The sequence below is a fragment of the Podarcis melisellensis genome (assembly GCF_964234715.1).
Source record: "Podarcis melisellensis genome assembly, chromosome: 1".
NCBI classification, from domain to species: domain Eukaryota; kingdom Metazoa; phylum Chordata; class Lepidosauria; order Squamata; family Lacertidae; genus Podarcis; species Podarcis melisellensis.
Window position 1 is genome coordinate 17238768 of NC_138528.1, and position 25866 is coordinate 17264633.

General features: G+C 43.4%; 1 protein-coding gene and 1 long non-coding RNA gene across 4 annotated transcripts; one reads left to right on the top strand and one right to left on the bottom strand.

Annotated features, from left to right (window-relative positions):
* The first annotated feature begins 49 nt into the window (after positions 1-49).
* LOC309370667 (cholesterol 24-hydroxylase-like) lies at positions 50-25866 on the top strand. 3 transcript variants are annotated; one of them, XM_081912592.1, is made up of 16 exons: positions 50-242; positions 3957-4034; positions 5586-5667; positions 8552-8625; positions 10075-10161; positions 10869-11007; positions 11712-11822; positions 12305-12461; positions 13963-14025; positions 14832-14904; positions 16002-16086; positions 18504-18614; positions 19770-19858; positions 21225-21291; positions 25241-25422; positions 25596-25866. In XM_081912592.1, the coding sequence occupies exons 1-15, from the start codon at positions 106-108 to the stop codon at positions 25406-25408; spliced, it is 1521 nt and encodes a 506-aa protein (XP_081768718.1). In that variant the 5' UTR covers positions 50-105; the 3' UTR covers positions 25409-25422; positions 25596-25866. The 3 variants fall into 3 exon arrangements, with proteins under 3 accessions (XP_081768718.1, XP_081768717.1, XP_081768719.1); XM_081912591.1 differs by having other exon boundaries at positions 25241-25866; XM_081912593.1 differs by lacking the exons at positions 21225-21291; positions 25596-25866 and having other exon boundaries at positions 25241-25398.
* On the bottom strand, positions 16945-18479 carry LOC309373344. The gene is made up of 2 exons (XR_014169982.1): positions 18392-18479; positions 16945-17906 (listed from the first exon to the last, which is right to left on the bottom strand). It is a non-coding gene; the product is annotated as an uncharacterized lncRNA (long non-coding RNA).

The window sequence follows — 25866 nt, forward strand, 5'->3', positions numbered from 1 at the left end:
GGAAAGGCTTTTTGCGCGCTGGCTCCTCCCAACCTAAAGGCCTTTCCTTGCCTGACAGAGGCGGACGTTGGCTTCGCTCCTGCCGAAGCTGAGCTCTCCGCCGCCATGGAGGCGCTGGAGGTGATCTGGGGCTTGCTGCGCCTCTTGCTGGCCGTGTCCCTCCTGGCGTTTGGCCTCTACTGCTGCTACCTAAAATCTATCCATATGAAATACGATTACATCCCCAGCGCCCCGAGGGTGAGGTAAGAAGCGGGAGCGTCGGCAAGTTTCCTTTCCCGAGTCTATCCAGGGAAGCAGGATAAACTACAGAGCAGCAGTCAGCGGCCTGGATCCCACCCCCCACCCCGATGCTGGCTGGGGTTAATGTGACTTTTAGCCCCAAATATCTGGAGGGTAGTAAGCTTCCGAGGGTAGTTTCTTCCCAGTACAATCCGTGCGTTTTTACGCAGAAAGAAGCCCCCTGCTACGTTCCAAGGGACTTTCCGCGCATGCCTATGTTTGCTCAAAAGTAAGCAAACTTCAATGGGGTTTACTCCCTCGTAAGTGGCGGGTTTAGGATTTGGAGGTTCAACCTCCCCCACTCCACTGCCCCCTTCCAAGCAACGTGTTTATGATTCATCTTGGTCAGGCGCTATCCAGTTCATTTTCCTTTGGCTTCTTTGCTTTTGGCAAAGATCCAGGCTGGAGGAAATTCATGTCGCACAGTTGAAGTTGGTTTGGTGTTCTACTTGCTCAAAGAACCCCCTCCCCAAATCAGACCCCCCCCCGTTTTTTTTCATCGATAAGGAAGGCCATGGGGGAAATGGACCGGATTGTTTGCAACATCTACAACCTCCCCGCAATCAGTTTGCAGTGGATACTCAATAAATAGCAGGTGTTGTCCAAGCTTCTTGCAAACTTTGTGCAAATAAATTTCGAGGAACACTAAAAAAAAAAGTCGTCCGGTTTGTTTGTTTGTTTGTTTGTTACGCAACAGCAGCAGCAGCAAATCAGCCTGAATTGTGGAACTTGCATTTGTTAGTATGTGTTTGAATCGTGTCGGAAATTAGTGGCAGTCTGGTAGTATTCCACCTGTCTCTTCTGGAATAGAAGTAAGAGCTGTGCCAAGAGACTCCTGCTGTTTCAGATTTAGATCTTATTGCATGAACAATGTTGAGCTTTAAATAATGTTTTAAATCCCGCCCCCCCCATACAAGTACAGTCTACTGTGGAGGGGACCACACTGCAGCAGAGAGGAGTTTATGGCAATCTTGCAATGCAGTCCACTGTTGATGTACCAGGTAGCAGGGGGGCCAAGGCTGGCCTAGACTTGAAGCCAAAACCAACCCACCCCCAAAACAAAACACCCTGCAGAATGCCGAGAAACTAAAATTGCACCCCCTCAGATTCCTTCCCAGCTTGTGGAAGTCCAGGCAATTTCACAAAGAAGCTTTGTGTGCAGTTCCATACCCCTTGCAGTTAGACCCATGCTTCTAGATATTAATAAGAACTCAAGATACCGTATTTTTTGCTCTATAAGACTCACTTTTTCTCTCCTAAAAAATAAGAGGAAATGTGTGTGCATCTTATGGAGCGAATGCAGGCTGCATAGCTATCCCAGAAGCCAGGACAGCAAGAGGGATTGCTGCTTTCACTGCGCAGTGATCCCTCTTGCTGTTCTGGCTTCTGAGATTCAGAATATTTTTTTTCTTGTTTTCCTCCTCCAAAAACTAGGTGCGTCTTGTGATCTGGTGTGTCTTATAGAGCAAAAAATACAGTAGTTTTTAAACCTTACATATGAAGCAAGAGCTGGGTTAGAATGAGCATAGACACCACAGCTGGCAACTGTCTTTTGTTTCTTGGGCAGTGGGCAGTGTGGTGCAGTGGTTAGAGTATTAGACTGAAGCTCTCTAGATGGAACTGGGCAAGTCACACACTCTCTCAGCCTAACCTTCATCTCTGGGTTGCCGTGAGGCTAAAATGGAGAAGAGAGAAAACATGCAGACCATCTTGAGCTCCTTGGCATATTACTACTATTGCTGTTATTATTTATTAAATTGGTATAGCGCCCTTCATCTGAAGATCACAACATAAAAATACAAAACTAGAACATGAAATGCACATTAAAAATAGAAAGCAAACCAATAACCCTCCTCCCACAAACACATTTAAAGGGACATAGAATGATGTGATAAATCAGGGACTGCCAAGCTTGGCACCTCCTTTGGTGCCTCTGGGTTGAACCATAATTCCCCAATTCCCAACTTCCTTTTTTTTAAAAAAAAAAAGTTTTAGAATGGTTGGAACCTGAGATAGGAGGCAAGGCAAACATTCTCATTTTTTCCCCTACTCATCTCTTGGTGTTTTACCTTCCCTTTGGAATAATTTGCTGCCCCAAGAAGAATTCCTGTGTAACCCCAGTATTTGAGAGATGGAAAGGTCTAGGTGTGGTCTGGGCAGGGGGGGAGCAAGGGATTTCCACAGGCAGCTCCATCAAAGTCATGTCCAACAGCTGGGTACTCTTCTGAGTCTTGATGTTGTAAGTGGTTCTTAACACGCTAGAATTTTCCAGACATATGCCTCTTCTGCAAGACGGGATCCACAAGTTTGCCCTGTTCAGCTGGCAGATAATTGGGGGGCGGGAGGAACTGCCATAGTCTATGTACTGTTCTCATTCCACCCATAAAATTAGCAAGACTGTGTGTAAATCTGGAGAGGAGTCATTGGCTGGTGATAGAATTTGTGTATTGTATGTCAAATCACGCCAACCTAGCAGTTTGAAAGCACGTCAAAGTGCAAGTAGATAAATAGGTACCACTCCGGCGCGAAGGTAAACGGTGCTTCCGTGCGCTGCTCTGGTTTTGCCAGAAGTGACTTAGTCATGCTGGCCACATGACCCGGAAAAACTGTCTGTGGACAAACGTCGACTCCCTTGGCCAGTAAAGCGAGATGAGCGCCACAACCCCAGAGTCGTTCACGACTAGATTTAATTGTCGGGGGTCCTTTACTTTTTTTTTAATGTCAAATCACACAGCTCTGCCCTACTCCAGCTCCCTGGTCCTAAATGGGGTAACTGTGTCCCTGAAGGACCAGGTGCGCAGCCTGGGAGTCATTTTGGACTCACAGCTGTCCATGGAGGCGCAGGTCAATTCTGTATCCAGGGCAGCTGTCTACCAGCTCCACCTGGTACTTAGGCTGAGACCCTACCTGCTCGCGGACTGTCTTGCCAGAGTGGTGCATGCTCTGGTTATTTCCCGCTTGGGCTACTGCAATGCGCTCTATGTGGGGCTACCTTTGAAGGTGACCGGGAAACTGCAATTAATTCAGAATGCGGCAGCTAGACTGGTGACTGGGAGTGGCCGCCGGTTCTGAGAGATCTGCATTGGCTCCCAGTACGTTTCCGAGCACAATTCAAAGTGTTGGTGGTGACCTTTAAAGCCCTAGACGGCCTTGGTCCAGTATCCCTGAAGGAGCGTCTCCACCCCCATCGTTCAGCCCGGACACTGAGATCCAGCTCCGAGGGCCTTCTGGCGGTTCCCTCATTGCGAGAAGTGAGTTTACAGGGAACCACACAGAGGGCCTTCTCGGTAGTGACGCCTGTCCTGTGGAACGCCCTCCCATCAGATGTCAAGGAAATAAGCAGCTATCTTATCTTTAAAAGACATCTGAAGGCAGCCCTGTTTAGGGAAGTTTTAAATATTAAATATTTGACTTTAACACTTGATTGTGAGCCACCCAGAGTGGCTGGGGAAACTCAGGCAGATGGGCGGGGTATTAATAATAATAATAATAATAATAATAATAATAATAATAATAATAATAATATATCATCACCATCATCATTTTTCTGGCTGTGGAGCCACCCTTGACAATGATTAAAGGGGTAGGAGCCATGTCCTCCTTTTCACCTGACTGCATCTTCCATGTATGTGTGTTCCTTACACGCCTTAAATTCTGCCTCTACCATTTTTTTGCAGCTTTTTCTTGGGCCACCTGCCAATGCTATGGGGAATGCTGAAAAAAAATGAATGTGCTCATCAGCTCTTCTTGCAATGGTATGTAAAAAAATAATAATCAAGTAGTTTAAAATATGAGATAATGAATTGCATTGTCTTGGTTTGTTTTTTTTAAAATCTTTAAATGCATGTCTGCAGACAGAAGCTGTTCTTTTTGAAATTTTGTGTGGCACCTACTAATTGTACATACTTCGTCAATAATAAAATAATACGATAACTAGTTCTCACCCGGTTCAGAAGAAGGGTGAAAACTCCAAATGTTAGCCTCGCTGAAGAAGCAGATACTTGATGTAATTTTGTGTTTGTGGTGTTGAAAGCTGATTAGCCAATGTAGAAATTTGCTTTGTTTGCCTGGGTACTGAGAGTGAACCTTTGATCATGTGACGAAGCTACTGAGTTGCAAATTTGCCATTTGGAAAGGCTGGTGGCTGTGAGTCCCTCTCTGACCCTGACAAGTGATAATATTGCTTAACATTACATATTTTGCAAGGTGCCAAGCCTGTGCTGAATAGCACAAGACACTGCATGGATGTTTTTGATGCTTTAATTCTGTTGTAAATAAAGTTATGCCAGTAAAAGTTTGAATAATATTTCTGCGGGCCTCGGCAAGGTTTCATTTCCAAAGGAGTCGGTTCTTATGCTTCCAGTCGCTTCAGACTGCGCAGTATTTAATATCTGCGACAGGGAATGCCTTCTTTGGGGCTGCCGCCACCTCTGAACTTCTGAGGGAGGTGGAATTTCCACTGCTGAACATAACACCTCAAGGGGGTGTGTAGGGCGCAGTCTGTCAGTTATTTGAGGCACAAGTCATCTAGGGCTTTAAAAGCTAGTGTGAGCAGATGTAGTGCTTATAAAGGAACCAGCAGCCAATGCAGCTATTTTAGAACAGGGTTTCTAAAGGAAACCCCAGCAAATAATCTGGCCGCTGTGTTTGGGACCAGTTGAAGGTTCTGAGTCATCTTCAAGGGAATCTCCCTGTAGAATACATTGCAGTCATCCCATCTGGAAGTTACAGGAGCAATGGAGTACTATGGGCAGTTAATCTCTCTCTTGAATATCTTATATATACTCCAGCTGTCCCTATATGCTGGGGAACATATTCTCATATCCCTGACACTAAAGATACAGCTTTTTTTTTTTAAGCGAGCCCATGTTCAGGAATTCCCTATCAAGTCTTTACACAGCAATGACCTTAGAAAGAAAGAAAAATATGATGTCTCTTGTTCTAGTGCAGTGGTACCTCTGGATGCGAACGGGATCTGTTCTGGAGCCCCATTTGCATCCTGAGCAGAACGCAACTCACGTCTGCACGTGCGCGGGTTGCGATTCACCACTTCTGAGCATTCGCATGACATAATTTTGAGCGTCTGCGCAAGTGGTGAAACCCGGAAGTAACCCGTTCTGTTACTTCCGGGTCACCGCGGAACGCAACCTGGAAACGCTCAACCTGAAGCGTATTTAAGCCGAGGTATGACTGTATGTGCTTAGTATGGCAGCAGCATTTCTCACACCTTGTTTGATAGATAAATATGGTCATTAACTTGATTGTATCGTCATTTTTTACTACTGTTCAAATATCTTCCTTCACAGGGCTAATGAATATGGACCCATCTTGCGTTTTAATGCCTTTCACAGAGTCGTAGTATTGGTATTAAGTCCTGAAGGAGTAAAGGTATATTTTGCGGTTTTCCCCTCTGAGCATGAAGATGAAAGTGATTTTTCAGAATTCCAGTATTTAGTGTATCATTCCCTCTTCCAGGGAACTCTAGGAGTTGTAGCTTTGTGAAGACAGTAGGTAACTCCTAACAACTCCCAGCACATTGATCAAACTACAACTCCCAGAATTCTTTGGGAGAAGCCATGACTGATAGAGATCTTGACTCTTTGTTGTTTTAGAGTCTTTGACTCCTTATTACAAACCACTTGAGTACATTTTTAAATATATAGTAAGTGGTCTATTGACACGGGTGGCACTGTGGTCTAAACCACAAAGCCTAGGGCTTGCCAGTCAGAAGGTCGGCAGATCGAATCCCCGCGACGGGGTGAGCTCCCATTTCTCGGTCCCAGCTCCTGCCAACCTAGTAGTTCGAAAGCACGTCAAAGTGCAAGTACTGGTAGAGAAATAGGTACCACTCCAGTGGGAAGGTGAACGGCGTTTCCGTGTGCTGCTCTGGTTCACCAGAAGCGGCTTAGTCATGCTGGCTGCATGACCTGGAAGCTATACTATCCCTCGGCCAGTAAAGCGAGGTGAACGCCACAACCTCAGAGTCGTTCGACTGGACCTAATGGTCAGTGGTCCCTTTACCTTTAAGTGGTCTATAAGAGGACTAAATTATCCCCACCCCCACCCTCCAACTTCACCACATTACAAGTAGCTCAGGAAGACTGCTGAATCACACACTTCCCAGCACCTCTGATTTAATCCCTATGGTTCAAACCATTTGTTTTCCCAGTAGAAGAGATCCGTACATTTGGATTAAATACAGCAGGGGTGCAGGAATTAGAATTACTAAGGAAATGGAAGGAGATGGATACGAGGGATATAATTCATTCAGAGAGCCTGCGTTCATAAATAGACCGATAACAAAAAGTTCAATTCACAGCAATCGCCTTGTGGTGCTTTCAAATTTGCCATGAAAAGCAATCATAAATTTTTACTCGGTGATTGCTGTGCTCCTCAGTGCACTTTTTTGGAAGTAAAGTTCCCTGAGTTCAATACCAATTAAACATGTTTAGAATTATTATTATTAATAATAATTAAGTTTGTATCATGCCATATACCCGCAGGTCTCAGGGAGGTTCACAGGATAAAATCACGATATAAAAACACAATACTTCAGGCATGGACAAACTCTGGTCCTCCAGATGTTTGGGACTACAGTTCCCATCATCCCTAGCTAACAGGACCAGTGGTCAGAGATAATAAATAATAATAATAATAATAATAATAATAATAATAATAATAATAATAATAATAATTTATTTATGGGATGATGGGAATTGTAGTCCCAAACATCTGGAGGGTCGGAGTTTGCCTATGCCTACAATACATCATCAGAATAAAAACAAGAGCAACCCAATAATCCCCCAACCCCACATTTTAAAAGGGCATTGAATGTCAGTCAGACAAAGGCCTGGTTAAAGAGGTACATTTTGGCCTGTACAGTGGACCCACTACTGGGTAAACTGTAGGTTTCCCTTTGACGTTCTAATAACAAACTTCCCTGCTAAGTCCATCTTGTCTGAGTGGCAGCCTCACACCCAGTTAAACATATCTCTCTCTTTTTGGAATATTTATTGAATTTTATAACAAATAATGATACAAATCTCATTCATCATGTTATTTACAATTATTCTCCCTCCCCTCCTCTGGACTTCCCTCAACTCCCCCTCTGCTGAGTTATTTAGTTTTATTTATTGTATCCTGATTTTCCTACACAAAAATAAAACCCCTTATCATTTCCTTGAAATATCTGTTACTCAAATGAAATTGTGAAAGTTTAATCAAATCCTGCCAGTGCATCCAGTCCATTCTGTTGTTTCTGCAAAAAAACTGTAAATGGTTCCCAGACTCTTTTGAAGTCCTTTTTGTCCTTCTCTCGTAGTTTATCTGTTAGTTTAGCCAATTCTGCGTAGTTCATCAGCTTTTCTTGCCATTGTTCCTTTTATGGTATTTCTTCCGTCTTCCAATATTGTGCAATTAAGATTCTTGCCGCTGTTGTAGCATACATAAATAATGTCCATTTTTCTTTTGGCAGCTCTTGATTTGAGATACCTAACAAATAGACTTCAGGGTGTTTAACAAAATTCATTTTAAACATTTTTTTTCAATTCATTATATAGCATTTCCCAATATTTTAATGTGTTTGCATTCCCACCACATATGATAAAATGTTCCTTCCTTTTCCTTCCATCTCCAACATCTGTTATTTTCTTTCCTAAACATATTTGCCATTTTTACTGGTGTGACATACCATCTATACATCATTTTCATGTAATTCTCTCTTAATAGTATGCAATCTGTGAATTTTATATCATCTTTCCACAATTTTCCCCACACCCAGTTATACATATCTGAGGTTTCTCTGAATCAGCATTTCTTGATTTTCCGCGGACCTACAGAATGTGTCTTACAAAAAGGCATTTCAAACTTTTTTGGGGAAATACTCTGACACCACTTATTGGGTGAACACATTAAACCCTCTCAAGGCAGAAAAGTGAAGACCTCCCAGCCCGCCCTAAATTTAAATACCCCAAATCCCACACTCTAAACACTGGTGGGATGGAGGAAGCCCTGTAATATCTTATTCCCTCTTCACAATTTTAGCGGAGGGTATTCATTGTGACCACATGAATTACCATATTTTTCCTGCATAAGACTATATTTTTTCCTAAATTTTTGAAGTTTAAAATAAGGGGTCATCTTATACATGGACAGTGCATATTCTTAATTTTGAGTCCCCCAAAATAGGGGGCATCTTATACATGGGGGTCGTGTTATACATGGAAAAATACGGTATATGTGAATACGGACTGATAAAATGATTTAATTTTAGGAGTTCCTGATGTTACCACAATACCCAAAGGATCCAGTTTCATATGGACGTCTTTTTAATTTATTCGGTGTACGGTAGGTAAGATGTACATAGCTAAGATGTACTGGTATGTGGCGTGTGGGATGAGAAAATTCCATTGATTCAGAAAAAGGTTGTGATCTTTAATGCCACCAGGCAGGTGAATTTCTTCAGGCTCTGTTATATGCAGAAATGGATAGCACTGAATAACTTGGGTTCAGGATTCCTTAAGGACCACCTGAGCCTTTATATCCCAGCCCAGTCACTGAGAATATCCTGAGGAGCACTGTTCATTGTCCCCCCATCTTAACAGAGCGCTGACTGGCTTCAGCTGGAAGTTGAGTATTTTGCTTTCCTAGTCCCAGGCTAAGGGACGCAGGTGGCGCTGTGGGTTAAACCACAGAACCTAGGACTTGCCGATCAGAAGGTTGGCGGTTCGAATCACCGTGACGGGGTGAGCTCCTGTTGCTCGGTCCTTGCTCCTGCCAACCTAGCAGTTCAAAAGCAAGTCAAAGTGCAAGTAGATAAATAGGTACCGCTCCGGCGGGAAGGTAAACGGCATTTCTATGCGCTGCTTTGGTTCTCCAGAAGTGGCTTAGTCATGCTGGCCACATGACCTGGAAGGTGTACGCCGGCTCCCTCGGCCAATAAAGCGAGATGAGCGCCGCAACCCCAGAGTCGGTCACGACTGGACCTAATGGTCAGGGGTCCCTTTACCTTTACCTTTTAGTCCCAGGCTATGGACCACCCTCACAGCAGAGATTTGGCAGTCATCCTTACAGCTAACTCTTGGGAGACCTACTTTATGTGGACAGGTCTATTCAGCTCTCATTCCCCCCCCCCCCCAAGATGAGCCTGTCACTTTAAATAATTATTTTGTACACCACCCTGATATTTTCTATGAGTGGGCAGTATACACATTTTTTTAAATAAACAAATAAATAAAAAGTGCAGGAAATGCTGTGCGATCGAGGTGTCGAACCTATGAATTGGTGACAACAGACCCCCAAGTGCCAGATGGCATTTCTAAGTGGTTTCATACAGATATTGGAGCAGCATAGGAGACAAGATGAACTCAAAAGTCTACCCAAGAGTCTATTCCCACTCTCTGGAACTGACACTGGAGGGAGATCTGTAAGCCCTGTCAATCAGAGAAGAGGTCAGTTCTTCTTCAACTCAGTCTTGGGCTGATTAACATCCAATACCCTTTTAAATGTGTTACTGGGGGATATTGTTATGTTTTTGTGCTTGCTTTTATTATGCATTTTGGGTTTTCTCCCTCCTGTAATGAAATTTTCTGTTTTACATTTTAGAATATTCATTTAAACAATCTTAAAATATCAGTGACTTCCCTTCTTCTCTTTCCATGGTTCATTTTGCATAACTTAAATCCCTGCATATTTTACATAAACTATACCATTCAGTATTCCATTATTACAGTGGTTCAGAACATGATTTCAAAACTGGTCCTGAAATAGTAATAAAAATTCTCCATCGTTTTTCAGATTTTTAGGAAATGGCTTGGTGACTGATCGTGATTATGACCACTGGCACAAGCAGCGGAAAATTATGGACCCGGCCTTCAGTCGCAAGTAGATATTAACTGAATGTCTTTTCTTAAGTGATGCTGCGCATTTCGGTTCATGTTGATAACCTAACCACCTATCTCTAAATGAGCTTATGGCTCAATTTGCAGATAGCACTAACCCAAACAGCATGAATGTATGAATGTGCAGGCTTCTGGAGAGGCAATCGTGACTGTTTTACTTCTCCTCTTGTTGCTGCTGTGAGCTAATCCATGATTTGGGTTAGCCGGTTGTCTGAACCAGGATTCATGGTTTGTCTCCCTCCAGACAAACCATAGGCTGTGTAAAACCCAAGGACAAACCTTGGTTGCAGTTTGGCGCAAGACAAATCATGAGTGTGGGTTTGGACAATATACTAAGACAAACCACAGCTTAGCTCACAGTAGCAGGAGGACCAGATGTGTAGAGGAGCAAAGTAGCCACAATCTCCTCTCTTGAGAACCAGCACGTTCATGCTAAGCTATAGTCCAAGTAGCTGTGCTGTGTTTCACCTCCATATTGGAGGCAGAAATAATTCTCTGTGTGTTGCTGGAAGCCACAGAAGGTGAGAATAACTTTGCGCTTTGGTCTTGCTTGCTTGGCCACTGTGAGAACAGAATGCTGTACTGCATGGGCCATGGCTCTGATCCAGTTAGCTCTTATATTCATTTCCACACCTTAGACAGCTTCCAGTTTGACCGCAAAGCCTTTGCTTGCTTTTATTAATTTTACAGTTACCTGATGGGCTTGATGGGGCCCTTTAACGAGCAAACAGAAGAGCTTATGAGGATGCTGGATGAAAAAGCCGATGGAGAAACTGCAGTGGATGTGATGAGCCTGCTGAAACGCGTGACGCTCGACATCATTGCAAAGGTACTCACCAGATGAATTTCCTGTTTCCATTAAGGAGCAGGGGATGCCTCTCATTCGGAGTCAAATTGAGTCAAAGGGCAGCACAAAGGACAAGTTTAATATGGGAGAAAAGGGTGTTGGGAAGCCCTCACCCTTTTGGGCTAACACATAGGGAAAGGAAATCTTACATTGCATGCCTGTTGAATAGAGCCACAGCACAAAGAAATAATTTCTGTCAAGTATCCAGAGGAATGCTGCAGTTCACCAGCTCAACTTTCACCCAGCTTCATAAGACATGCAAAGCTGACATTAGAATAATAACAATGTGTTGTAACTATTTTTTTAATTGCTGTTGCTGTTTTAATTGTATGGAATTCATGTTGGCTGGCTTTAATAGTGTTTAATTGTGGTTTCATTTTTGTATATTTCTGTGCCAGGACCTTCAGGTGAAAGGCAGGCTATATATATGTTAAGTAAATATATAACAAAATGTACACAGGCATACACAGCCTGTTGTGTTTCTGACCAAGAAGCCAAGGGCTTTTTAATGTTCCTGTAACACTTTTGTGAACTTGAAACAAGATGAACCCCACAGGTATAATGTACCAAAACATTTCCTCCTCTTTGGTGTTTAAAAGGCTTGAGAAATAGAGATCAAGGTTGAACTGCAAAGGAGGATGGCAGAATGCAAAGATGTTTTAGATCCCCTTTCTTCACATTATCAGGTAGCCTTTGGCCTTGAACTGAACACCCTGCATGATGAGAGCACGCCTTTTCCGCATGCGATGTCCGTGATCATGAAAGGACTGGGTCAGACACGCAATCCATCATTTAAGGTCAGTGCAGGCATTTCTCGTGGAACTCTGACCCTCTCTGAAACATACATTATTGCTTGTCAAGCTCATTCCAAGAGTCTCGGACAAATCCTTTTGGGAAACTGGCAAGGGATGTTATCACTTAGTTCTTTTGCATTCCTGCGCCACTAGATATGCCTTAAACATTTTTGCTTGGGCTTGCCCTGTTCTTCCTACCTGTTTCCAGACTGTCTTGTACAACTGCAGGACCCGCGTAGATTTTGCATAGTTGTTTTATTGCTGATCAATCAGCGATCTGTGATATGTTGGAATGGACCATTCAACACCTGCTGGTTGCTATTGCATTCACAAAGGATGCTTGTCTAAGGGAACATGAACCGCCAGTGGGCCACATCTATCTTCTGTCTTAGCAGGTGGCTTTTGTTGACAGCTACGCCGACCAGTAATATGTTCTTGGTTTTGCTCTGCTCTGCTCTTCATGATAGTGTCTGTTATCTGTCCAGTATCTGCCAAAGTACAGGAAAGAAGTGAAAGAGGTTCAGGAGAGCCTACTGCTGCTGCGCCGTTTTGGCAGCCAGTGTATCGAACAGAGACGCAAAGCCATCCAGAATGGGGAGGAGATCCCATTGGATATTCTGACTCAGATACTGAAGAGTGCAGGTAGGAGACTCCTTTTTTAATATGCTTTTTATTAATTTTCTGGTTTACACAAATAAATACAATAAATTTCATCCATCGTCCACTCATTTCCTTATCTGCTGCTCTGCTGAGCCATGATTTCCCTCCCTCCCTCCAACCAGTTTTCCTTTTTCAATCTACTTCCCGCAGTCTTTTCTTATTTTCCCAGTCCACGCCTTAAGATTTATTTCAGTCTTGCTAGTGTCTTCAGGTTCCTACAGTTATTATTTATATAATCCATAAATTTACTCCAATCTCTTTGGAATTTTGTTTCATTCTGGTTTTGGATCCTGCAGGTCAGTTTTGCTAGTTCTGCATTGTCAGGGAACTGCCATCGGAGCCAGAGGGAGAGGGAGGGCTCCAGAGGGATTCCGGAGAGCGTCTCTGGAGGGAGATAAGCAGCCCATGATCTGGGGAAGGAAATCAGCGTAGCACCAGTGGAGAAGGGGGGCAGATGGGGGAATCGGTGAGGTGGCTCCATGACTCCTTGCTGGAGACCAGCGGGGAGAGCACGGGTCCTCCACTGCCCACACCCTCCCTGCGCAGAAGGCTTCCGTGCAGGGAGAGTAGGCGGAGACTAGGCGTCAAAGAGCTTCTTTGCTGGAAGAAGTTCAAGAAACGCCCACTGACGGATTCTGCCAGCGATTGAGACAGCCACGGGTGAGAGGCTGTCCAGACAGAAAGAGTTCACCCAGGTAACCAAGCCAGGTGTGGCACCGATTTACGCACGAGCAACCCCTAGAACCATTACACGCATATTCTAACATCATCATCTGCCACTCCTCCATGAATGGCAATTCTTGTACTTTCCATTTTTGGGCAAACATAAATAACCCTCAAACCAGTTTTTCAATTTCCTCTCCCATCAAGCCCAGCAAAAAAGCTTCTGGCTTTTTGGGAAAGGTATATTTAAACATCTTTTTCACTTTGTTGTAAATCATTTCCCAAAACGATTTTGTTTTCTCACATGACCACCACATGTGGTAAAAGTCACCATCCTTATCTTTACACTTCCCGCGTAATTGACTACTCATCCTAAACATTTTTGCCAATTTCACATGTGAAAAGGATCTAGGGGTCTGGATGGACCATGAGCTGAACATGAGTCAACAGTGCGATGCAGCAGCAAAAAAAGTGAATGCTATTCTAGGCTGCATCAACAGAAGTGTAGAGTCCAGATCAAGGGAAGTAATAGTACCACTCTATTCTGCCTTAGTTAGACCACACTTGGAATCCTGTGTCCAGTTCTGGGTGCCACAGTTTAAGAAGGATGTTGACAACCTAGAACTTGTGCAGAGGAGAGCAACTAGGACAATAAGAGCTTTCTGACAGTAAGAGCTGTTTGACAGTGGAACAGTCTCCCTTGGGAGGTTCTGGACTCTCTCCTTGGGGGGTTTTAAGCAGAGGTTGGATGGCCATCTGTCATGGATGCTTTCTTTTGGGCAGGGAGGTCAACCTCACTCTTGGTTTCCTGTCTTGACAGCTGAGGAAGGGGACTGCGATGCTGAAATTCTCCTGGACAATTTTGTCACTTTCTTCATTGCAGGTTGGTAAATCTATATTCCTTTTTTCCTTCCATCCTTTAATTATGAACTGACCCAGACCTTGCGATCATCATTTGAGGCCCTTCTTCATGGGCCTCCTTGAGAGATCTGGAGGGTGGCAGCATGAGAACAAGACCTTTTCTGTGGTGGCTTCCTGCTTGTGGAATGCTCTTCCCAGGAAGGTTCGACTGGCGCCTTCATTATATATCTCCAGGCACCAGGCGGAAATGTCCCTCTTCAACCAGGCCTTTGGCTAATTAAACAATCTGTGGCCTTTTAAACTGAGTGGTAGTGGTGATATTGTTTTTATTTGTTATTACGGTATGTATTTTTGTGTTGTAAACCAACCTGTGATCTTCAGATGAAAGATGGTATAGAAATTTAATTTGTTGTTGTTTAGTTGTTTAGTCGTGTCCGACTCTTCGTGACCCCATGGACCAGAGCACGCCAGGCCCTCCTGTCTTCCACTGCCTCCCGCAGTTTGGTCAGACTCATGTTTGTAGCTTCGAGAACACTGTCCAACCATCTCGTCCTCTGTTGTCCCCTTCTTCTTGTGCCCTCTATCTTTCCCAACATCAAGGTCTTTTCCAGGGAGTCTTTTCTCATGAGGTGGCCAAAGTATTGGAGCCTCAGCTTCACGATCTGTCCTTCCAGTGAGCACTCAGGGCTGATTTCCTTAAGAATGGATGCATTTGATCTTCTTTCAGTCCATGGGACTCTCAAGAGTCTCCTCCAGCACCATAGTTCAAAAGCATCAAGAAATTTAATAGATTGTAATAATAAAGTAATTAGATTCCCTGTCCTGCAGGTCACGAGACCACTGCCAACTTGTTGTCTTTTACCATATTGGAACTGGGACGGCAACCTGACATATTGAAGAAGTGGGTGAAGTTCTCCATTCCCTTTTATTCTTCCTTTATTTGTGCTTCTATTTTTTAGCAGGTCCCTCCTACCCATTGACGGTCCGTTGAGTTATTTTATGCACTCTGTGTATGTCTAATGTTATACAGTGGTACCTCAGGTTACATACGCTTCAGGTTACAGACTCCACTAACCCATAAATAATACCTCGGGTTAAGAACTTTGCTTCAGGATAAGAACAGAAATCATGCTCTGGTGGCGCGGCGGCAGCAGGAGGCGCCATTAGCTAAAGTGGTGCTTCAGGTTAAGAACGAACCTCCGGAACGAATTACGTACTTAACCTGAGATACCACTGTATCCAGAAACTGGAGAAAGGAAAAGGAGCTCAAGGTGGTGCACAGAGTTCTCTTCCTCCCCATTTTATCTTCACAACAGCCCTGTGAGGTAGGCTAGGCTGAGAGTGAGTGAGTGACTGGCCCATGAGGACCTAGTGAGCTTCACAGCTGAGTGAGGATTTGAACCTTGGTCTGCCAGTTTTTAGTCCAACACTCCAACCATTATACGGGTTGCATCTCCCTTCTCTCTATTTGTGTTGAACTGTGTTCTGGATTGTAACCACCCAGAGCACCTAAACTGGCTATGATTTGGGAGCAATTATTTCTTATCTTTGGACGAACCAAACCAATATGCATTTTGACTGTGTGAGTGAATTATGGTGCTGCTTATTCCTAGGAAGGTACCGTATTTTTTGCTCTATAAGACACACTTTTTCCCTCCTAAAAAGTAAGGGGAAATGTGTGTGCGTCTTATGGAGCGAATGAAGGCTGTGCTGCTATCCCAGAAGCTAGAACAGCAAGAGGGATCGCTAGCTTTTGGCTTAGGTGCACGAAGCCTCTTCAGGGCAGCAGGATGAAGGCTGCTCTGGCTTCTGGGATTCAGAATATTTTTTTTCTTGTTTTCCTCCTCCCAAAACTAGGTGCATCTTATGGTCTGGTGCGTCTTATAGAGCGAAAAATATGGTAAATACAGATACTTTCAAAGGTAGATGTCTGCCTTTTAGCATAATAAACAATCCACGGACATTTGAGTAAAATTTCTCCTGCATTTCCTTCTTAAGACTTCAGGCTGAAGTGGACGAGGTCGTTGGGGTGAAGAGAGATGTTGCCTATGAAAATCTCGCAGAGCTTAAATACTTATCACAGGTACACTTGGAGAATGCTCTGAAAAGATCCTAGAGGCCCAGCCATTAAGAGTAAGACATTGGTTTTAAGATGAAACTTGAGGCCTCGTTTTAGAGCAAAGAGTCTCAAAGCTCTTTAGCTGTAATATTAACACCGTGAGAAAAAAATAAATCTCAGTTTCTCGTAAGGAATTCTGACTGTGCAAAGAAATCTTACTGTCCAGAAGAATAAATGTGGTACTGTGATACTTTAACTGTTCAAACACTGGATATGCAATGACTTTAATTCTTCCTGGTCCATCCCTGTAGCAGTAGGAAAGCTCAACTAGTGCAAGCAGAAAATCCCTTAGTGCAGGAGCAGCCAAGATGGCACTCTCCAGATGTTATGGATTACGGGTCACCAGCCAGTGGTTAGGGATGGTGGGAGGGCACTGCATTAACTATCGCTTCCTTACTGCACATTACTATGTGGTCCTTTCGTTCGGGCATGATGGAATAAATATGCCTCTGTTACTCATTTCTTGTGCACAGATCTTCTAAGGTTGTGCTTCCTTTATGCAGTGGTACCTTGCTTCTCAAACATAATCCATTCTGGAAGTCCGTTTGACTCTCAAAACGTTTGAAAACTAAGACGTGGCTTCCTGTTGGCTGCAGGAGCTTTCAGCACACAAGCGGAGGCCGCGTCGGATGTTCAGCTTTCGAAAAACATTTGAAAACCAGAACACTTACTTCCGGGTTTTTGGTCTTCAGGAGCCGATTTGTTCATCAACTAAGCCGTTCGAGAACCAAGGTTCCACCGTAAATTCTATAAACTGTTCTGTTCTATATTCTGTTACCATTGCATTTTCTGAGCACTCAGAGAACATTGTTTTGATTGGGGGGCGTGGGGCTGCAATCCTTTCCCTTGCACAGCATGCCAGTTTTTGCTATGTTTGCCCTGTCTTCTAATTTTCAGTTTTTAAAGAGCTAGGAGAACTGGCAGTCTCCTCTGGGGACTAGATAACAAACTATTGCTGCTAGTAGGATACTCCTACAACAATGAAATGGTAGATGAGGCTCACTTTTTCTGGGTCTGCAAAATGAACAATCTTGGTTTGCATCCCTGATGAGTGCTTATCTGGGAGTCAGCCCCACTGAACACAGGGGCTGCATTTGGCCACAGCATAGCACTCAGAGAGCAAGCCTAGCTTCCCCTCTGAGTTCTTGCGCTTTTCCCTTCCCTCTCTTCTGGTATGATAACAAGAACATCAGAAACTTCCATTTCTGGTTTAGATGAACCACAATTCAGTGCAACATCAGAACACTAAATACAGTCGTACCTTGGTTTGCAAACAGCCTAGTTCTCGAACGTTTTGGCTCCCAACCGATCAAAACCCAGGAGTGAGTGTTCTGGTTTTTGAACATTCTTTTGGAAGCCGAACATCCGACGGGGCTTCCGCGGCTTCCGATTGGCTGCAGGAGTTTCCTTCAGCCAATCAGAAGTCACACTTTGGTTTCCAAACATTTTGGAAGTAGAACAGACTTCCAGAACGGATTTTGTTTTACTTCTGAGGTACAACTCTGCTGTTTAATCTTTTGAAACTTTAACTGCTCATGGATGTGTTTGAAGAAAAGAGGGAGCAGTCAAACCCAGGGAGATAATTCTTGTAACACTAAACTATGGTTTGCCATTGCTGCCAAAGCAGCTCATTGAGACGTACTTCTGAGTAGGCATGTGTAGCCTTGTGCTGTAGATTTCTTTTTTTATTCCCCTTCTGCAAGAAAAATACGAAGTAGGAAACTTACAGGGGAATTAAGGCTGAGAACAAATTATTAGTTCAAATAGCCCCAATAAACTTGTGACTGAACTGACTTTCTATGGGAATAATAATAATAATAATAATAATAATAATAATAATAATAATAATTTATTTATACCCCGCCCATCTAGCTGGGCCTCCCCAGCCACTCTGGGCGGCTTCCATAGAAACCAAAAATACAATAAAATATCACACATTTAAAACCTCCCTGAACAGGGCTGCCTTAAGATGTCTTCTGAATGTCAGGTAGTTGTTTATCGCTTTGACATCTGCTGGAAGGGCGTTCCACAGGGTGGGCGCCACTACCGAGAAGGCCCTCTGCCTGGTTCCCTGTAGCTTTGCTTCTCGCAATGAGGGAACCGCCAGAAGGCCCTCGGCGCTGGACCTCAGCGTCCGGGCAGAATGATGGGGGTGGAGACGCTCCTTCAGGTATACTGGACCGAGGCCGTTTAGGGCTTTAAAGGTCAGCACCAACACTTTGAATTGTGCTCGGAAACATACTGAGAGCCAATGTAGGTCTTTCAAGACCGGTGCTATATGGTCTCGGGAAGAATTCCAGATGAAAACCCAACCCTACCATTTAACAAATCATACTAGTTGGTGAAAAGAAATGGCTCTTTTTACCTTTTCACCCTCTTAGGTTCTCAAAGAATCCCTGCGGTTATATCCACCGGCTCCAGGAACTGTCCGCTGGACTGAAAAGGAATGTGTCGTTGAAGGAATCAAAATTCCAGCAGAAACCACTTTAATGGTGAGTCTTGTTTGAACACCATGTGCTGTTATCTAACACATTGGAATTCAACACCAAACTTCCCCTTCTCAGTATTGGCGCCCGCCCTGTGGAATGCCCTCCCATCAGATGTCAAGGAAATAAACAACTATCTGACTTTTAGAAGACATCTGAAGCCAGACCTGTTTAGGGAAGTTTTTAATGTCTGATGTTTTGTTGTATTTTTAATATTTTGTTGGAAGCAGCCCAGAGTGGCTGGGGAAACCCAGCCAGATGGGCGGAGTATAAATAAGTTGTTGTTGTTGTTTATTATCCTTACTGTGGCAAACCTAGGCAAGAGACATAGTAATATCTCAAAGACTGTACTGAATAATTTCTTGGTTCCTTGCATCTCTCTGCAATGAATAGTAATAATTGCTCAATAGGGCCATGCATTAGGATTGCCATATTTCTAAAAGTAAAATTCCTGACACCCACAAAGTTGTTTAGCTTTTTTTTGGGAAACCTCCTGCCACCGAGTGATTTTAAGCTTTTGGAGCTGTTTCCACTGCTCCCCCCACTGACATCCTTTTCCCCCCCAAAAACCAGTCTACCATGCATGACTAAGTTTTAAAAAAAAAGTTGTGCAAATCTCCTCCTTAGAATGACTAGCAGAAGCTGAATTAAATTGTGGAAGCTGTAAATTATGTGAAATGCAGGATGACATGCAAATTAACGTACCTCGCAATCCTATACCTGCCTACCCTGTCAAGTAGAGGAGATTACATATGGCATATAGGATTACAATATTAATTTCGTAATTGATACTGGTTGCAGTATTCGGTTTTTGGATTGTTGCAGAATATTTCTTCTTCTTTTAATCACAGAATGATTGGTTTTGTACCCCACTTTACCAGGCAAAAAGCGGATCGGGAGAGACACAGTTACTGATAATTGTATGCTAGGAAATGTGTACTTAGTGAGGGTGTTCAGTGTGATCACTTATAGTTATTATTAAATGCTTTTAAGTTGCCTTGAGCCCTTTAGGAATAAGGCAATGCATGTTCTGTGCAGGACTAATTGGAGAAAGGAACCAGACTTAATTAAAATACTGTATGCATTTGCCTCTAACTTTGAACAACCAATGTTTTTGAAGAATCATATATACAAATGTAAACTGTTCTGTTCCCTTGGCAGTTCAGCACCTATGTCATGGGACGTATGGAAAGGTTTTTCAAGGATGCGCTGGTCTTTGATCCTGAGCGATTTAGCAAAGACCAGCCAAGGTGAGTCCCTTTGTTATTTGTTCTAACAAATAATAATAATAATAATAATAATAATAATAATAATAATAATAATAATTTATTTATACCCTGCCCATCTGGCTGGGTTTCCCCAGCCACTCTGGGTGGCTTCCAACAGAATATTAAAATACAATAGTCTATTAAACATTAAAAGCTTCCCTAAACAGGGCTGCCTTCAGATGTCTTCTAAAAGTCTGGTAATTGTTCTTTTTGACATCTGGTGGGAGGGCGTTCCACAGGGCAGGTGCCACTACCGAGAAGGCCCTCTGCCTGGTTCCCTGTAACTTGGCTTCTCACAGTGAGGGAACCGCCAGAAGGGCCTTGGCACTGGACCTCAAAAATACGTGGTGACTGTCATTGAGACATACTACTAATTTTTAAGATTTTCAGAGGGCTTGAAGAAAATATCAGAAATTTTTGAATGCCAAACACAACATTAGGACAGGTTTTGGAAGTGTAGGGGTGTAAGAAGGCATCCATTTCTATTGCAATCCATTTTCATTGTGTGCAGTGCTGTCTCCATTCTGCTGCAGTTTGTCATCTGATTAAAAAACTTACATTATTCACCTCGCTCTCTGCTGCGGTGGAATTTCACGTTGTTAATTACGTTATTCCATCCCATTCATTTTGGTGCAAAGGAAATGCAATGCACACAGAGAACCAATCATAATAGATTGCATACCACTTGCAGGCTGAAAACAACAGTGAATATTGATTGTATTTACTGGATTGATTTCCATTTGGCACGTGGAATGAATAAGCAAACATCAAATTCTCCTGTGTCTGTACCAGCAGACTATAACATTTTCTGCCACATGTCGGACTTTTTAGACCTTTCCCCTTACTTCTGATAAAAACTTAAGAGTTTCCAGTAAATGGCAACATTCAGAAAATTATTTCACTTATTTAGGGTTGCTACGTGACCAGGGATAAAAACAGACTTGGCTTCTTTCTGTGCTTTTTAACAGCAACTTGATCTGTAGAAATTAATCGACAGAACTTTTTTTGGCGTAAGCAGAGATCAGGAAGTGACTATGACTATTGTCAACCTGCTATTCAATACAACACCTAAATGGGAAGGCTCAGTCATAAAGCAAGGCCCAGGTTTAGTCCTCAGTATTTCCATGTAGGGCTGGGAAATACTCCCTGCCTGACCCCTGAAGAGCTGCTGCCAGCCAGTGTAGACAATATTGAGCTAGATGGACCAATATCTGACTCTGTATAAAGCACCTTACTGTGTTCCTATGTTCATTAGCAGCTATAATATATGCTGTTGCTTAGAAGGAAGCCTGTCTGGTGTTTTCAAAACCATCTTATCATTGTCTGTCTTGTTTTTGTGATGCTTTAGGCCGTCCTTTTGCTATTTCCCATTTTCCCTGGGGCCTCGTTCCTGTATTGGGCAGATATTTGCACTGGTAAGTAAAGCAGTCTGCTGGTCAAGTGATGCAGAAGATAGGTCCCTTTGTTTGAATTGCATCCCCTCCTCTTCTGCTAAACGGTGGTTATTGGAAATCAGAATGGGAAGCTTCCAAACTGATGGAGAAGAGAAGGGAGCATGTTAGTTCAAGGCTTACTTAGACCTCAGGCCCAAGAGCTGAATGCAGCCCATCAAGCCCTTCTATCTAACCCTTGAAGACTACCCAGGTGAAACCACTCTCTGGCCTTGCTACTCACCACCCTCAAATGCTTTGGATTGGCTGGAATTGGTCACTGAACTGTGGTCATGCATCTTGCTTGCCCAAATGGAGGATGAAAATGGGTGTCAAAGGTGCATCCGGAAACATGGCTGGAACGTAGCATACTGTGAGAGTCCTAACTCTTGCTCAACCCACCTCTTTCCTCTGGCCCTGACCCCTTACAAGGCTAGCACCCCCTTAAAAGTTAACCAAAAAGGAATTAGGCCCTTGGATTAAAATGTGCTGCAACAATCAAAAATATAACTTTTTTTAAATCCAAAAAACAAAGAAAAACCCCTTGGTTTGGGGCTTCAAAGGTACTCAGTTAAGGTAATTGAAGGTGACACCTGACCAGTGATATCTGTCACCTCTGAGTGCACTTTCAACTAAGGAATTTTGGTTACACAGATTTAGAATTGTCTTTTCACCATTTTCAAGTCTGAACGAGTGGCTGGTGGCTGACTTGCACGTAGTTTTTAAGAGCGAGGTGTCTCCCCAATCTGGCATGTGCTCTGGGAGCAATGTACTCAGTCTAGGAACTTCGTAGTCACTGTGGTTTGGGATTTGTGCAATCAGGGTGTAACCAGTGAGGAAATAGCAATATACTGGGAAATGGGTGTGAGCAATGTAGGGATCTAAGGATTTCTTAAAACAAGGCCAACAGAAACTGTGTACAAAATTGTGTAAATTGAAGAAGCTCTTGAAATATGCTCTAGGAAGGCTCCCATTTAATTTGGGTTGCAAAATACATTAATTAAACATGCTACAGTTGTGGGAAGCAATAATAATAATAATAATAATACAGTGACATCTTACTTTGTGGGAAATTGTCTTAGTGCATAATTGGGTATTGGTAGGTTTTGTTATAAGGACGACCTTGTGGTGATTATACACCTAAAGTTGGCAATTTTGGGGGAATGATAACTGAGACAAATCAGACGTGTTAATTGTGCAGTTACCATCCCCCCCCCTCTCATTTGAACAAACCATATTAGGTTTGCTTTTTATTTTTAGAAGGTCCTGCAAGCACTTATGTGCTAAAGATGTGGCATATTTAATGTTTAAACCATCAATAACAAGTATACAATGTTAAATAAAAACAAGAAATGGTAGGGTTAAGATTCCACAGAAAGTGAGTGCTTTTTCAAGTTGAGACGATATGAAGAATGCCATCTTACCTTTTAAAAAGCAACAATAGCCATGCTTGTCCATAAGTAAAAGTGGTCAATACCTTTATTAGGATCAACAAAAATGTCACAAAATAGTGGCATGGTTTCATGTTCTCCAGAACGCTTAGAATCAGGTAGAATTTCCACTAAATTCACACTCCATTTTTCTCAGTAATCTTTGCAACCGCAGCTTTAATTCAAATGCATTTTTTAAAAACTTATTTCCAATTTATTTATACAGTGGGACGCGGGTGGCACTGTGGGTTAAACCACTGAGCCTAGGACTTGCCGATCAGAAGGTCGGCGGTTCGAATCCCTGGGACGGAGTGAGCTCCCGTTGCTCAGTCCCAGCTCCTGCCAACCTAGCAGTTCGAAAGGACACCAAAGTGCAAGTAGATAAATAGGTACCGCTCCGGCAGGAAGGTAAACGGCGTTTCTGTGCGCTGCTCTGTTTCGCCAGAAGCGGCTTAGTCATGCTGGCCACATGACTGTGGCTGTACGCCAACTGCTTTGGCCAATAAAGCGAGATGAGTGCCGCAACCCCAGAGTAAGTCATGACTGGATCTAATGGTCAGGGGACCCTTTACCTTTACCTCTGGTTACGAACTTAATTCGTTCCGGAGGTCCGTTCTTAACCTGAAACCGTTCTTAACCTGAGGTACCACTTTAGCTAATGGGACCTCCCGCTGCCACCGCGCTGCCACTGCATAATTCTGTTCTCATCCTGAGGTAAAGTTCTTAACCCAAGGTACTACTTCCGGGTTAGCGGAGTCTGTAACCCAAAGTGTTTGTAACCCGAGGTGTTTGTAACCCGAGGTACCACTGTACACTGCTTTTCACCACAAATGGTCACAAAGTGGTTTTCCACTACCAACAATAAAACTATCAATCCATCAAAATAACACAAGTGTTCAAAACAAAAATCACAGGTTAAAAACACATTCAGTAAGTCGACATGGCACAACTTGCTTAAAACACCCACTGAGTGCAGAAGGAGAAGGAGGAGGAGGCATGTCTGATCTCAGCTTAGGATGCAGGGCCACAGAATAGGGCCCACAACACTGACTGCACACTGGATACAAGCTTTGCATCTGAGCCATGGGAAACCACTAACAGAGACTGTCCTGAAAATCTCAGAGATGGGGAAAGAGATATAAGGTATTAAGGAATCCAGCTGGTACTGTAAAGAAAGAATTCAGAGTGTACTTAGAGCGTGTTCCTGGTCCTTCCTTTCTGAAGTTGAATTGTTAGGCATCACATGACATCAGGCGGTCAACAAGTACCCACCTGTCAGAAGTGCAGAGAGTACCTTGGTTCTCAAACCTAATCCGTTCTGGAAGTCCATTCCAAAACCAAAGCATTCCAAAACCAAGGCGCGTTTTCCCATAGAAAGTAATGCAAAATGGATTAATCTGTTCCAGACTTTTAAAAACAAGCTCTAAAACAGCAATTTAACATGAATTTTACTAATGAGACCATTGATCCATAAAATGAAAGCAATAATCAATGTACTGAACTATAAAATAAATAAGACAGTATTGTAGATGATAGAAATAAAAATGATTATTTTTTCTTACCTGCACTGATGATAGTTACTGTTTGGATTTAGGGGGTGGGGGTTTTTTTATCCATTTCCGCAGTCATACAATCAATCAGTCAGTAGGTGAACTGGGTTCCACACAGGGACAAAAACAAATCAACCGAAAAAGCCTCAAAAAAAAAAAAAGCACCAAACTTAATCAGTTCTGGAAGTCCGTTTGACTTCCAAAATGTTCAAAAACCAAGGCACAGCTTCTGATTGGTGCAGGCGCCACGGAAACAATACTCGGCAGCCACATTGGATGTTTGACTTCCAATAAACATTTGAAAACCAGAACACTTACTTCCAGGTTTTTGGCGTTTGGGAACCAAGGCGTTTGAGTACCAAGGTGTTTGAGAACCAAGGTACCACTATACCTTGATTGGGGCTGCCGGTTGCATGCTGATTTCAGGTTTAACTCTCTGTATTGTGGTCCAGGAGGATTCCAAGGCAAGTGTTCTTTTACCCCATGTGTCCAGAGAATATACAGTGGTACCCCAGGTTACATACGCTTCAAGTTACACTCCGCTAACCCAGAAATAGTTCTTCAGGTCAAGAACTTTGCTTCAGGATGAGAACAGAAATCGTGCTCTGGCGGCAGCAGGAGGCCCCATTAGCTAAAGTGGTGCTTCAGGTTAAGAACAGTTTCAGGTTAAGAATGGACCTCCGGAACGAATAAAGTACTTAACCCAAGGTACCACTGTGTAGATATATTTGAGCACTAATTTGAGCAGGGGGGGGGGGAGTCTTGCTGCTCTCAGTAGGTGGTGGCAGTCAGTATTAGCTGGTAAGCTTCCCTTATTGACCACCTGGGGAGAAGGGCTTTTGAAGGGACCCCATGAATGTCACGCAGAGTCACTTGGAAGGACAGGATGAAAATGCAATAAAATTAAACACACCGAGCTCACTATTCTATTTTGGTTTTGTTTGCTTATAACAGATGGAGGCTAAAGTGGTGATGGCCAAGTTCCTGCAGCGGTTTGAATTCCAGCTGGTCCCGCCTCAGAGCTTTAAGATTCAGGACACAGGAACACTGATGCCATTGGACGGTGTGGTGTGTCGGCTGAAGCCACGCCGTCAGATGGGCGGGGATGGAAATACTTATTAGAACGTGTTTAAAAGTGCACTTTATACATGGAGAGAATAATTGGGCGCACTCTTCCCACCTTGGATCAAATCAGGTGTCATAAGAAAGCTGCAGGGATAGTGCAGGATAGTGCGCACCCTGGAAATGACAATAAAGATTATTGTATCGTATCGAGAACAGACATCCCCCCAACCCCTGTGGGTCAGGCTGCCCTCCAGTCATTCACAAGATGCTTTTATGTAAAGCAGTATCATGGGTTCACATGGTTTGAAATCAGAGGTGTGGGGCTTTTCGAGTGCCGCCAATCAGTTGATCTGGTGCTTGCCAAGAGCACAAAGCTTTGTAGATGCCAATGATCTGCTTGGACCCCCTCATCTCTAAAACTCTAACAAAACAGTGTAAGACACCACAATAACTGTTGCAGAGCACTTTGCAAGCTGCAGCCAGCTTCCTAGTCATTTTTGCACTTTTTTGTATTC

Bases quoted from the DNA above. Each gene is read 5' to 3' on its own strand.
- LOC309370667 (XM_081912591.1), top strand. From the start codon at position 106: ATGGAGGCGCTGGAGGTGATCTGGGGCTTGCTGCGCCTCTTGCTGGCC. The intron at 243-3,956 runs GTAAGAAGCGGG...ATTTTTTTGCAG, and splicing joins CCCAGCGCCCCGAGGGTGAG to CTTTTTCTTGGGCCACCTGC. The intron at 16,087-18,503 runs GTACACTTGGAG...TCACCCTCTTAG, and splicing joins AGCTTAAATACTTATCACAG to GTTCTCAAAGAATCCCTGCG.